The 13,816-nt window shown below is 42.0% G+C and overlaps 2 protein-coding genes across 6 annotated transcripts in view; one reads left to right on the forward strand and one right to left on the reverse strand.

Annotated features, from left to right (window-relative positions):
• Positions 1–248: 248 nt before the first annotated feature.
• Positions 249–6,584, reverse strand: unc45a (unc-45 myosin chaperone A). The gene is made up of 19 exons (XM_077515929.1): positions 6,431–6,584; positions 6,138–6,330; positions 5,821–5,996; positions 5,645–5,734; positions 5,380–5,547; positions 4,626–4,794; positions 4,216–4,386; positions 3,872–4,043; positions 3,474–3,774; positions 3,304–3,398; positions 3,050–3,191; positions 2,784–2,924; positions 2,008–2,135; positions 1,810–1,876; positions 1,620–1,733; positions 1,407–1,522; positions 1,080–1,197; positions 835–990; positions 249–759 (listed from the first exon to the last, which is right to left on the reverse strand). Exons 1-19 carry the CDS (start codon positions 6,452–6,454, stop codon positions 472–474), a joined length of 2,829 nt encoding a protein of 942 aa, XP_077372055.1. The 5' UTR covers positions 6,455–6,584; the 3' UTR covers positions 249–471.
• Positions 6,585–8,268: 1,684 nt separating this feature from the next.
• man2a2 (mannosidase, alpha, class 2A, member 2) overlaps positions 8,269–13,816 on the forward strand; it is a 28,071-nt gene continuing 22,523 nt past the window's right edge. The window contains exons 1-6 of one of the 5 annotated variants that reach the window (XM_077515934.1): positions 8,824–9,073; positions 10,009–10,072; positions 10,144–10,817; positions 11,850–12,107; positions 12,212–12,356; positions 13,594–13,765. In XM_077515934.1, the coding sequence (XP_077372060.1) occupies positions 10,686–10,817; positions 11,850–12,107; positions 12,212–12,356; positions 13,594–13,765 (707 nt within the window). In that variant the 5' untranslated portion in view covers positions 8,824–9,073; positions 10,009–10,072; positions 10,144–10,685. Of the gene's footprint in view, positions 8,408–8,815; positions 9,074–10,008; positions 10,818–11,849; positions 12,108–12,211; positions 12,357–13,593; positions 13,766–13,816 lie in introns of those variants that run through there. The other 4 variants (XM_077515933.1, XM_077515936.1, XM_077515935.1 and 1 more) reach the window with 4 other exon arrangements.

The following is a 13,816-nucleotide window of genomic DNA, read 5'->3' on the forward strand; positions in this document are numbered from 1 at the left end:
TAAACAGTCATCCCTGAAAGTGGTAGTGCGTTATTTTATTGTGCATTATGAATGTACAGAACTTGATCACACACACGGACGGGCAAAGTAAGTGCCCGTAAAAAATATTTTTGTACAAAAACTTAAAACACGCAGTGTCAAACGATTAACAATTTTCAAAGTGTGAAAAAGCAAGTATGAAAAGTGGACCATGATTTTTTTTTTTTTTATGCCATTGTATACATCAACATACATAAACATAATTGTGATAGTGTTAAATATAGCGCATTTATTGCAAACACTTAATGAAGCACGCATAAAAGCAGTGACTTTTTTTTTTGTGGTCATTTTCTTTACTAAATTTAGGAATTTTCTGGTCTTTTGGGAGCTTTGCAATTCAGACAAAACTGAAGACCAGCAGTGGAAATGGCTGAAGTGTTTAGGTACTGGATATTGCTCTGATACTGACAGGATTCACACACTGGAAGTGATTCAGGCTTTAGTTCCTTCAGGCCTTTCCTTTCCCTCTCTACTCATGATGATGCCGTACTCTATTGCCTTATCCAGGCAGGTCTGAGCTACGTTTGAGGCTGGTTCTGGTTTTCCCTGTCCTCTCTTTGTCAAGACAGACAAAATCTCCAGGATTTCACTCTCAATCAGTGTTTCTGCCAGACTCTTCTCAGCTTGCATCATGTTACAAACGATGACGGATCCGCGATGGCGCAAGTCAGATATTTCACTTAGCAGCAGTGCCTGCAGGATCTCCAGCCAGTGGGTGGTCTGGAAAAACAAAAACCAGGAATCATGTGAGCAGCAATGCTAAGTGCAACGTGGATGTAGAGGTGACGGACTCACAGTTGTGGGGATACGAGCACAAATCTCAGGCTGCTCAGCAGTCAGCATGGCCAGTGTTCCTGCAGCAGCTCTTCTAAGCCTTTCATCGTCCTCGCCACAGTAGAGGACAAGCAGCTTCAGGCGATCACTGCCAGTGGCAAAGTACAGCTGTTGCACCTGACCGTACACATCAGGGCAAAGCCTCCATTAGGATTTCCAGTTCAGATTTCAAAAAATGCCTCTGTATCACAGATTGTATGCCAAACCTCTGTGCTCAGGATAAGGTTACACATGCACTCTGTGGCAGCTGCTCGGACCAGGTCGTGCTCCTCAAACATGTAGCCTTCAATTTTTGGCACAGCCTTCTCTTTTATTATCTTTTGTCTGTGAGCAACAAAAGCAGCAACACAAATCATATCAGACTTTGTGTAATACTACACTTGAGAAAAAGTTATGACCGTACAGAAATAGTTGAGATATACGTATTTAGAAATTCATGTGAAGAAAAAAAGGGCATAAAACTGGATTATCTGTATGAGACACCATTTAAACCATGCGACTTTCTTAGGAGAGACTTCCCCCTAGTGGCCAACCTGAGTCTCTCATTCATTCCGGCCAGGTTCGTCAAAGCCATAAGTGCCTCAAAGTTTTGTAGCAGGGTGCAATGAAGATTTAAGAGACTGACAATGGGGCGCACAACTTCATAAATCTGAAATAACAACACAAGATGACTTTAACACCAAAAAAAACTATATATTTTTAAAAGCAGAGTACATTAGTGGATTATTTTTTTTTTTTTAACTTACCCGTTCTCCAGGAAAGGCAATCTCTGGATTGGATGTGATGGTTATTTTGGAAAGTGCTTGTGCTGCTTTAACTTTTCCTACTTCAGTGTTATCAGATGCAAGTGGGATGAGAGCCTATGGCGGAAAACAATCAACATAAAGTACATTAACCCTCCAGTAGGGTTCATATAAGCATATCAGTGTCATGTACCTTTCCCCCTCCTTGTGCCACTACAGTGCCTCTGTCTTCCTGTCGCTCCACCAAAGCCAAGAACACCCTTTTGTGAAACAGGGAAAAACAGACCGAGTAAATGTACAAATGGGTGCTACAAAGAAAAAGACCAACAGGGAAAAACAGACTGAGTAAATGTACAAATGGGTGCTACAAAGAAAAAGACCAACTTCCTACCTGGCAATACATTCTCTGCAAGCATCTGTGAGAACCGGACTCTCATGTTTGACCATACACACTAATGCAGAAACCACTCCAGCCTCCAGCAACTTTATTAGCCTCTTCTCTACATAGGAAGCTGCATCCTGATAGATCAGATAAGTATCACATGGTCTTGTTTTACAGAATAAAACTGATGTAATAATACACAGTTAAAGTGTTGGATCTATCCAGCTTAACAGATATTTCAGGAATGGGGTATATGCCACGGAAGAGGCGGGACTGTTTTTGCACATTAGTTTGTTTCCGGTTCGATTTGCGACGTGTGGGTTGTGTCCACAAAAAAATAAATATATATATATATATAAATAAATAAAAATACAATAAAATAAATAAATTATGCCCTGCGATTGGCTGGCAACCAGTCCAGGGTGTCCCCCCCCTACTGCCCAGAGCCAGCTGAGATAGGCGCCAGCACCCCCCGCGACCCTTGTGAGGAATAATCGGTCAAGAAAATGGATGGATGGATGGATGAAATAAATAAATTATTCTATATATAATTATAATAAGTATTATTATTATTAGTATTATTATTTTTGGCTTTTATTCATTCCAAAATCAACAGACATCCAAAACAAATACTTGTGCTTCCAACTTTGTGCCCCTAGGTTGCGCGTTTGCAACCCAGACCGGAAACAAACTGATGTGCAAAATCACGTCCCGCCTCGTCCGTGGCATATACCCCACAGAAACGGACATGGATACCCACTTTAAAAAGGGTATTGGCGCGTTACCTTTGGGTGCTCCTCCGGCACATGCTGCTTTGCATACTTGGCCAGCTCCACCATCTGAGGGTCAGGCTTTTCCACCTCATAGCTATTGGTGCAATTCACCAGAGTGGAGCCTACAGCAAAGAGCACTGTTTTGTCCTCAGACTGCAAGAAAGAAAAAAAAAAGGCAAGGCCACTCACCCCAAGAGGATTGATACTATATGTGTAGTATTCTAGTTGCACATACAAGTACTATGAAAGTGACATGCTAAAAATGTGTCAACTCAAACCTTTGCTAATTCAAACATGGCCTGAAGAGCATTCCTGTGTTCGACCAAGTCCTCTTTCACATCAGCATCAAGGGTGAGATAGGCAAGACCTTCCACGGACCACCGACGGGATGTAGAGGGCAGAGCCTCATTACAAAGCCACCTGACAGGGAAGTATCCATCAACCACCACTTAGCTGTTTTCCCCTTCCAACAAGTTAGTCCTACACTATATGTACCGTCAGTTGGAAAATTACAGTAAGCAATCATACATACTTCCTGCACTGCTTGGATAGCTTTAGTGTTGATCCTTCCGCAAACTGCTTCATGCTGAAATCGGTCCCCCCTGCTGATCCAAGCTTGCACAACCCCTGGATAACCACCAGAGACCATTGATAGTTTCATTCTACACGTAGAGATGATCACAGCTACAAAAACTTTCTTACCACCAGGGCTCTCACACGTATCCTGTCATTCTCACTTTTCTTGTACAGGTCCTTGAGAAGCGCTACACCTTTGGCTGTGATCAAGGAAGCCCTCTTAGCTTTACCTGCTGCATGAATAAGAGCCTCCACTGCTACCTGCTGGTGGATTACATCTTCCGAGGCACACAAGGATATAACTGCATTCATCATTCCTGACATCTCCAAGGTTCGGTTGCCAACGTCACTTGGCCCTTGGAAGAGCACAGATACGGTCTGGATGGCTCGCAGCTTGGCTTCAAGGCCCGTTTGGTTAAAGTGTTGTCTAAAAAATATAAACAGCAATAGTTCAAGGAAGTTACAATTATGATGGATAGAGCAAACAGTTGAATTATTTTGCGAAACCTGGGTGATCAACTCACTGAACGTAGTCTTCACACAGTTTGTTAAAGTTCTCCCTTTCCTTGTCACTTCGAAGATCATCATAAAGCTTGCTAAGCAAGACTGAGCAGCTCATGTGGGAGTTCTCTGTAAGTGTTGGCCCGCCTGAGAGCTCAGGCACTGATGCAGCCACCTCCAAAATCATCTTCAGGCCTACAAGAGGAATTAATGGATCAGTGTAAAGACATGGCACTACAAAAATAGCAACTGCCTTAATTTTCTGTTGGCCAGCATAAACACCTATTTCCTCATCTCTTATTAAAGCAACGAGACTCATAATTGTAAAATGTAATGTCTTCATACAAATACAATTCTCAGGACATACCCTGGTCTATGACCCATAGTGTCAGGGAGTTGTCTAGGTTCTTTAAGGACTTGCAGGGTACATGTTTGACGAGAAGATTGATGGCGTTGTCTCTGCCAGGTCCTGACACATTTGATGCTGGCAACATCTCCAAGAGGTGACGCAACATTGAGCGAAGCTCCTTGGATGGTTCTGTTTTAAAATCAAAACAGCCAAACACTGAACGTACCTGAGAGAAGACACATCACCTATACTGTTTTTTTTTTTTTTTTTTTTAATCTTCACAAGAAGTTTAAATATTATGCGGGTATTGTTTCAAGTAACAGCTTTCTGTACTCCTGTTTGGGTTCTCACATTTCCTTTAAAATTTCAAGTCGAATTCCAAGAATCAAGACAAGTATTTCATGAAAAGAAAAAAAAGGTAAACTCACCAGGAAGTATGGCTTCTTCCTTTCCCCTGATCTCCCTCTTCATGCCCTCTGTGAGCGCCTCAAACATCACCTTCAGCAGGTGGCTGGTGGCCAGAGAAACAGCGGAGCCACCTGATCCCATTACCGCACACAGTTGCTCCATGCCCAGCTCATTCACTATTGCCATTGTCTAAGAATAAAACCATACATTCCAAGATTAAGAACTGAAAGGCAAAATTTCCTGGATAAAGTAGATGGGTATTGTCTTTGAGTAATACGGATAAATAATGTTAATTCATTATCATCAACAAATTAGAAATACACCATCATAGACATAGCCAACAGCAATAGACTGTAGGTTTTTCTAGATTTCCTCATGCAGTTGAAATTGTTAGTGAATTGGATAAGATGTTTAAAATATTGGGGTACAGTAATTGATCTGCTGGTAAAAATGTTGTCAAAGTTTAGTATAATACTTGCAAAAACAACTATATCTTGCTGGGATGAGAGCATGGTACAAGAGTGGTTACTAGCTTGACTGCCTCAGCGTCAAGAGGTTCTGTGTTCAAATCTCAGCACATACTGGGTGGCGCTTGCACATGTGTTCTTCCTGTGTTTGTTTTCTCCGGGAATTCTGGCTTTCACACACATTCCAAAATCATGCTTCTTGAATTAACCAGAATCAATTGTCCATTGGTGTGATTGTTAGCCCAGAGTTTAGCCCAACCTTTGCACCAAAGTCCACTATGAATGGATGTAAACATTTTTGACTTACTCTGGACTGATGTTCTGTACACAAGCCAACCAGCGTCCTCAGAGCGGAAAGGACAACTTCCTCCTGCTTTGAATGAAGAAGTTGGTCAATCAGCCTCACGCCATCGTTACGGAAGATCTGCTCAGCTCCTGCGTCTTCTCGAGATAACACCACTAGATTCTGTGCAGCCTGAAATCAGTTAATTGACCACATTATTTGAGCAGAGCTAGACTACGAGATTTTTTTTTTTAATCTTTTGTCTTCTTGCCTGTGAGGGCAAACATACCTTTTGTCGGTCAGAATCATTCACAGATGCATCTACAAGAAGTGAGAACATCTGTTGCACACGTGCATCTGTTGAGTTTGACTGTAGCAACTACAAAGATAAGATTTAAGAAAAAAGGCTGATAAGCACTTTTTTTTTTTTAATAAGATCACAAATACTCACGTGCATTACATCACCTTCTGCTGGATCTGTGCCGCCAGCTGTCTAAGGAGATCTTGGAAGGCTTTGTTTTTGGGCTCTAGCTGGGCACACCTCTGTGCATCCACAAATGCCTGGTCAAGACGTCCAAGTTTCTGGAAAGCCTGAGCCCTCCGAAACCTGGCTTTCACATCACTTGGGTCAGTATCGAGAGCTAAAAGAACAAAGAAAGGCATGTAGTACATTTTAAGGAAACTACTTGTAATTTAGACATGTCCAATACATTTTTCATAAAGTATAATCAAATAAAAAACATCTCTCGATATTACACCATGCACAATGAAGAATATATTACATTTGGAGGCATCCGACTCTGCCTTGTCATAGTCCTCTAGTTTCAAGTAGCATGCAGAGCGGTTGCGGTAAAGTACGGCGCTTTCTTGTCTGCTGTCACTCAGCTTCAGTGCTCTGGTGTAACAACACACGGCACCTTGCAAGTCCCCGGCCTTGAAAAGGCTGTTCCCCTCTTCCCTCAGGACTGCAGGACCCTGAAGAAAAAGAACGAATGGTCAAAACAATTCAACAAGAGCTCAAAGTCACAGATGCTAATCGAACAAATGCGTCTGCAGTTACGTGTTCCACTGTTACCTTCTCATTTTCTGCCTCGCTCATCTTTAAGTTGTTCCACACAGTTTGGCGTTGGGTATATGACGAGTGATTCAAAGTTACTCATAAAAATGACTAGTAAACACCGCTAAGCTACTCACGAACGAGCTACACTTCCGGTTTTGTGGCGCGAAATGATGACGTCCCATTGCCAAATACGCCCCCTCCTTGCGGCACATTACCATAAAAGGAAATCCCGAGAGTACGCTGTAGTTTTTTTTTTTTTTTTTTTTTTTTTTAATAGTTGTTTAATTACGCATACTGAAATGAAATTTTTCACACAATTACAGATGTTTACACTCAAAGAGCAAAACACCTCTCCAGAGTTGCACAATAGGCACAGACTCAACTTCACACTTTTTGGAAAACATTAGCAGTCAGTGATTTGCAAAAATCTACATGCCTCTGAAGCTCAATATAAAATACAATCAAACTACATTTTAGTGATGAACGTGTGTATATTGTGTTAGTGATTAGACAGTTCTTGGGAAATATTGGGTGTGCCTGTGTAACTGCCATCATGTGAGGTGGGGATCACTCGAAATTAGGCACCTTTTTTCCAAGACACTTTATGAATTTAGCTGGTTTCATCCTCTCTTCTTCTTTTTTTTGTTTTTTTGTTGTTTTAATTATCTCACCAATACTCCATATGAGTAAAATCAAAATCAAATCGCCCACAACTTAAGGAACAAATGATGCCATAGTGCATGAACATGTTTGGCAGTTGACATATGAGACGAGTGAGGATAAGATGTCCAAAGAATGGATGGGTGAATTAGGATCAACGTAACCCTATACATCATAAATCGAACAATGACAGTTGCTAGCGGCGCTAGACGAACGACTTACCACATTATCATCCGATAGGACCCCGAACCAGTCATGTGGTTCATTCAAGTTAATGAACCTGCTTCATACGTCATATGTAAAGTGATTTGAAGCAAGGTGCGAAGCAGTGCTTCAATGGAAATTTACGTCATTGCTTCGAAGCTTGCTTTGAAGCTTCAAATCCGGGTCAGCCTACCATCACAAGACTCAGCAGGTGCTTAATTTTATGTATTTGTTACTCATATTCAGGGCTGGACAGGCCTTCTGTCATACAGGACAGATGCCCGGTGGGAAAGCCTCTTTTGGGGATGATGCAGTGCTTTTTAATTATTATTTTCCTACATTTCACGCAAGAGACTGGCCTACAATTTAGAGGAACTAGTCCGATAACCCAGTTTGAATAAAGATCGCAACCTGAAACATCATCAATAAACATCAGTGGCAGAACTACATGCTAGGCAGGAGTTGGGCTGCGCCAGACTGGGCCGGTAGTGGGCCTAAGTCAAAATGCCAGGGCCAAATTTTTGCCCCAGCTGGGCCATGGGTTTGCTGATGTCTTCGAAGTTACCGAAGAATGTCATGTCGCAATACTTAGTTGCTTGCTGAGAAACCTAATGTTTGTGTACATTGGTAGTTTTGTTATGCGTTAGTCCAAACACTGCCAATAAAACACAATGGGGTAAATGCCACGGACTTCCGACTTCTAGGTTTCTACGCATCAGCGCCGTTTCTGGCGACAACTGAGACAGATACACTCACACTGGCATCCGTCAACGGGAACGCGCTACCGAGGGGCAGAAAGTCGTAAGTGTAAGTATTGGGGCGCGGCCCACGAATCGCAAACCGGTAACGGAAACCAAGCTGATGTGTGAAGTCGGAAGTCCCGCCTCCTCTGTGGCATACTGTACCGTATACAGTTACCATGTGACGTCATTATGTCATGCGGCCGGCATTTGTTTGGTTGTCGTAGCAATTGACACTGCGCGCTAATAATTTTCACTGACTGAACAAGTGTTCTTTTTCATAATGTGGTACTGTGATTGTTTCGAATTCAGTATATGAATGTTGTACTAACAAAGCTGATGTAACGTATAAGTTGGGTTTTTATTCCATTCCAATGAGAACATGAAGGTGAGGAAGAATATGCATACATTTGCAGCACTCTAATCTCCGCCATTCAAATGAGGGCTTTGGTAGCCAAACTTAAAAGAAAAAAAAAACAAAAACAAAAAAACGCTGCCTCATTTGACTGTTCACCAGCCTGCTTAAAGGCCACAGGCACAATTTTTGATATATTTCCCAAGAACGTGATTGTAGGCCTCATTGTATTTTACATTGAGTTTTCGTGTGTGCGTGTGCATGAACGTGAAGTCCATGTATAGGAATTGTCCATAAAGGAAGGAATTTTGAGTCGTGTGTCGCATTATAGTCTAGTTCCAAACATAAAGTATCCAATTACTAAAAGGACAATGATGTTCGAGGCTCGAGCTGTACGTCTTCAAAGCCGTTTCGTGATTACTATAGTGTCGATTGTCGAAGCAACAACGGAAAGGGAAGAGGTTGTACTTATTTTGTTTTGTTTGCTGCAAGCAAGCAGCTGAAGCATTCGACCAATCATCGTAGTCCCCTCCCACAAGACTGTGCAGCTGCTCGACGACGCTAGCTAGCTAGTTAGCTGCTTACGCTAGTTGGCTGCTCTGGTCGGTTAGCTGTCAGCCTGACTTGCCTGTAGCCGGAGGCACACACATACACGCACAATGGCGCTCCCCGCTCAAGATCCACTCTCCTCATTGACAGGTAACGTCAGAATTCTTAAATGTGTTTTAGAAAGGTTACGCAAGAATCTATGCCCGGGGTTAGACGAAAACTAATAGCTTAGCCCGGGCTCTTCAGTCGTATTGTTTTGTTTGAATGCCACAAGCCAATACTTGTAATGGCAAACACACTTAATGTGCTGTCGACTTATTAAATGTTCGAGTCCATTCAAGCTCGTACGTCGGCGGACTGGGCCATTTTATATTTGTATACCTTGTCACTAGCGCTAGCTTGTTACACCTCGAGTTTTGCATTGATGGCACATTAATGTTGCTGCTTGGGATTCATTCAGCAGTTGTGTGTGTGCAATTACGATTCAAACGTTAACGTGTTGTAAGAAAATCGAGACAGGAGGCTCTGTTGTCAAACTAGCAGCCCTGTCTAGTCAAGTTAAATCTTAACAGAGGTGCAGCCGTTTGTCAATAAAGGAGAGATGTTTGGGGGTTGTCAACTTCTCATTGTTTACAGAAGCGATTGGGCAAGTTGATCAAAGTGAGTAAAGAGGATAACACGCGTGTACTTCGTACTTTACCAACTAGTCCGACGTTTGCCACTTTTGTGGTTGATACGTGTGACCAGTCAGCTTTGGCGGTCTGACATAATTGTATGAGCAAATTATGTCAAGTTTACAATGCCACCTCTCTGATCATGTTCGAATAGTCGCAGTCCAGAGAAGTGAGCGGATTAGTGTTGTGTTGGATTGCATTCAATGGTGAACTAGGGATATCCGTTAAGAGCTTAGGGGAAGTCCACCCGCGCCATCTGCTTCCTTATAGTTTTCCCTTTTCGTTTAGTTATCTTATTATTTTCTCACCACACTGTTCCTATCACATGTACAACATGCAAGCATGTTAGTTGTAATAGCCTGATTCCAAAATGTTGTGTATACCATTAATCTCTTCAAATTGTTTCAACAGCTAAGGAAGATTGTGTGATTTCGTCCTGGCCACTGTGATCAAGCACAGATACCGACCCATGCTGGTATATTAAATTTGATGACACTGCTGTGAGGAGGACTTTTGTCTCCTGATTGCCTGAAGCTGCATTTGCAGAACCTGCTTTGCAGAAGACAAGTGTGCAGACTTGTTAAGGCAGTGAAGGGAGCGAAAGAGGGCTACACTGAAGGATTAGCTGCTGCTGCGGGAGTGGGGACTGGACCAGAACGTGGTGGCCCACTGGGAGTCACCTTATGCAGCAGGACACTAAGCTTCCTGTTGGACACCGCCTGTCTTTGTTGTGCTTGTTTTCTCTTTTCCTGCTATCTCATATTTGGATGATTGAGCACAAGGGCCACTTTGAAGGAGCCCTCCGGTGGCTGTGGCCTGGCCAGAGCTGATGGACTTTTTGCCAGCTATTGCTGATTTAGTCACTAAGGTCCCATCCACCGCAACCAACGTTAGTGTGGTCACCAGTATGAATGGGGGCTGGAGGACACATTTGTGAGGAACTAAACGTGCTGATCAGTGATTATGCTTTTTTTTTTCCCCCCCGATGAAGGGTTGTTTTTCATTTTGAAGCCTGTTTTTCTCAGCATTAGTTGAAAACTCAGCTGCAGTTCTTGCAGAATCTGTAGAAAAACCTGCTCGAGAGGAAGATGAAGCTGAGGAAACAGGTGACCGTGTGTGGAGGGGCCATCTTTTGTGTGGCTGTGTTCTCACTCTATCTCATGTTGGACCGCGTCCAGCATGACCCTGCAAGGCGACAAAATGGTGGAAACTTTCCACGGGTAAGAATGAATTCATAAGGCTATCTTGTCTTTTGGTTTTGTTACATGATTTATTTTGTACTGGGGATGCACGATAATGCTATATTCAACCGATAAGATAAACCAATAATTTAGAAAGGGCGATGTCGATAACCGATAAGTAAGCCGATAATACATGAATACAAATATAGTTTCAAATATACAAATATACAATATTATACAAATATATTTTCAAGTCTTAATTTGAGTTAATTAATAATTTCGAGTTTAAAGCGCCATGAAGCTGAGTAACCCATTTTGAGTTTACCAAAACAAAACAGTCATGTTTTAAAAATGCAATAAAAAAAAAAAAATAAGGTATAGAAATAAAAAAAAGGGGAACATTTTGGGGAGACACAGTGAAGAAAGCCACACTTGCGACTGCCATATCGCATCTTCTGTGAGCATGAGGTCATGCGCATTATGACTTCACAAATATGCAACACTACCATAGAAAGGGGAGGGGTTGTGGAGTTGGGCACAATTTGAGCCACAAACACAACAAATGGACCAACGTGGCATGTCTGTTATCGCCAGATTTCTTTATTATCCCGTATGTCGTCAAATTGATTGATAATTATCTGTGGATTTCTTTATTATCTAGTTTATGTTTGATGTCAAACTGGTCTATAACTGCCGATAATTATCGGCCACCGATATTATAGTGCATCCCTAATTTGTACTACATTAGGCTTTCCCCATAAAGGGTTAACCCTTTATGGCCCACCAGGCTTTCCTTGCCCCAAGCTCTCCCCCCAAAACAATGTTGAACTTGTGAAATTATTATTACATATGTACGGTATATAATTTGGGCATTTCAGAAAAAAAGATAGTCTAAATAAAATAATAGGTCGTCTTATGCGAGTTGCCTCTTAGTTACGCTTTTCTTTTGTTAGCGGAATTTGTTTGTTGAAATTCAAATTGTGAGACCTATGGTGGTTTCACTGGATATGAATTTGGTTTGCCGATTAAATCCCAGTTTCCTTTTGTTACCTTATTCTTTGTATGTTATAGAGCCAAATTTCCGTCCTGCAGAACCGGATAGAGCAGTTGGAGCAGCTCCTGGAGGAAAACCATCAAATCATCAGTCACATAAAAGACTCTGTGATGGAGCTCACAGACACAGGAGCAGTGTCTCCCAGTGGCCACCTGCCCTTCAGGAGTGCCAATGGCTCCTGGATCCTTCCCTTTGACGGCCGTCTCACTTTCCTGGCTGTCAAGCCCCAGGACTGTCAGTTGGCTGCAGGCAGTCACAGTCAGGCAGACGTTCAGGTTAGATTCCTGCAATTTTGACAAACGCATACGCGTCAGTGCGTTTAGTTAATGTCAAATTAACTTGTTTTTGTGTGACTGTTATTTTATGTATCCATTTTCAGATGTTGGATGTATACTCACTCCTCAAGTTTGACAACCCGGATGGTGGTGTGTGGAAACAGGGCTTTGACATAACTTACGATGCTGATGAGTGGGACAAAGAACCCCTGCAAGTGTTTGTGGTCCCACACTCTCACAATGATCCAGGTGATCACCTCAAGCACACATGCACTAAAACAAAGTCATTTCTTGAGAATAAATTTCCCGTCCTCTACACATGTGACGTCATGTGCGCAGTATGTACGTGAAGAAGGGTGTGTGCATATCTTATGGCCACACGTGGCCGTAGCGATTCGAAATTAATTTTTCCTACATAAGAGGAGCTTGGCACTGTATTCAGTTTCTTAAATCGTTTTTTTTTTAAATGACTCGCGCCAACGGCAACTATAGTCTTTAAATTAGCAATGTTAATTCCAGCCCAGTGGAGGGAAGAGTTTTATTAGTCCTCAGAACAGCTAATAGTGTTATTTTCCTCATAATGCCAGCATACTTTAAAAATCTTGATACCGTAGATATTTTTATGTAAATGATGATTAAATAATGGTTTAATGTTATGTGCAGAGATGTCATTTGATTATGTGACTGTTTTTTTCGCCTCCAGTTTTTATTTATAAATTTTAGAACAAACTATGCACGATTCAAAAGACATTAAACTCATATTTTGAGGTAGAATTTTGGTGTGAACCTCGGCAACCATTTTGAGTTTTCCTGCAATGTATTTAGTTCTCTAAGGCCAGTGGTCTGGTGCCCAATCTTTTTTGCACCACACACCACTTTCACATGATGACGAGTTTTGACGGGCCGTTGAAGCCGCGATCCAACGAGAATTAGTCCTGTCAGCGTCATCCCCGCTAAGTAATCATTGTGGCTGCTAACTTTGACTTTTCGAGGGGCTACCCTGCCCTTAGTCAATGAGCTGCAATTACAGCTAGCTGGAATATATTTGGAATGCAAATGCGCACTGAGGCAATCAAATCTTATGCGCACATAACCACCAATGGGTGGCGATTCGGACTGTACGGATAATAAAATTCTAGCATTGTTTAAGCAACAACTCTAATGGGATTTAGACTTTTATTCTCTGTGTTTCACAGAAGCTGCAGTTAGCAGTGTTTTGAGAACAAGTAGCTTTCTTAAAAAAAAAAATTGCTACCGAATATTTATAAACTGTAATTCTTTGCAATGCCTTGAACTCAAGAGGGCATAGAAAGTCTGACTCTGCCAAATACGGTAGCTTTGTGGAAAGAACAGCTCGACTTTAATAAATCATGAGCCTTATTTTTGATCATTTGCAGCACTTTTCTTCTCAGTATTCTCTTAACTGTTTTTGTGGTGGGAGCAGAAAGGCCATCTATCTGACTACTACCAACTGTCTTCTTGTTAGGTTGGATTAAGACTTTTGACAAGTACTTCACGGACCAGACACAGCATATTTTAAACAACATGGTGGTGAAGCTGGCCGAGGATCCCCGCAGGAAGTTCATTTGGTCTGAGATTTCCTTCTTCTCCAAGTGGTGGGAGAGTGCAGATGCACAAAAGCAAGAGGCTGCACGCAAGTGAGTCACTACTCTATGAAGTGCTCAATTTTTCAATTTCAACAGCTAAAT

The sequence above is a fragment of the Festucalex cinctus genome, chromosome 3 (genome assembly GCF_051991245.1).
Source record: "Festucalex cinctus isolate MCC-2025b chromosome 3, RoL_Fcin_1.0, whole genome shotgun sequence".
NCBI classification, from domain to species: domain Eukaryota; kingdom Metazoa; phylum Chordata; class Actinopteri; order Syngnathiformes; family Syngnathidae; genus Festucalex; species Festucalex cinctus.

Excerpts from the sequence above, each read along its gene's own strand:
- unc45a (XM_077515929.1), bottom strand. The coding sequence starts at position 6,454 with ATGAGCGAGGCAGAAAATGAGAAG. Across the intron at positions 3,192-3,303 it reads CTATCCAAGCAGTGCAGGAA|GTGGCTTTGTAATGAGGCTC; the intron begins GTATGTATGATT and ends CTTCCCTGTCAG. Across the intron at positions 760-834 it reads GTGCTCGTATCCCCACAACT|ACCACCCACTGGCTGGAGAT; the intron begins GTGAGTCCGTCA and ends TTGTTTTTCCAG.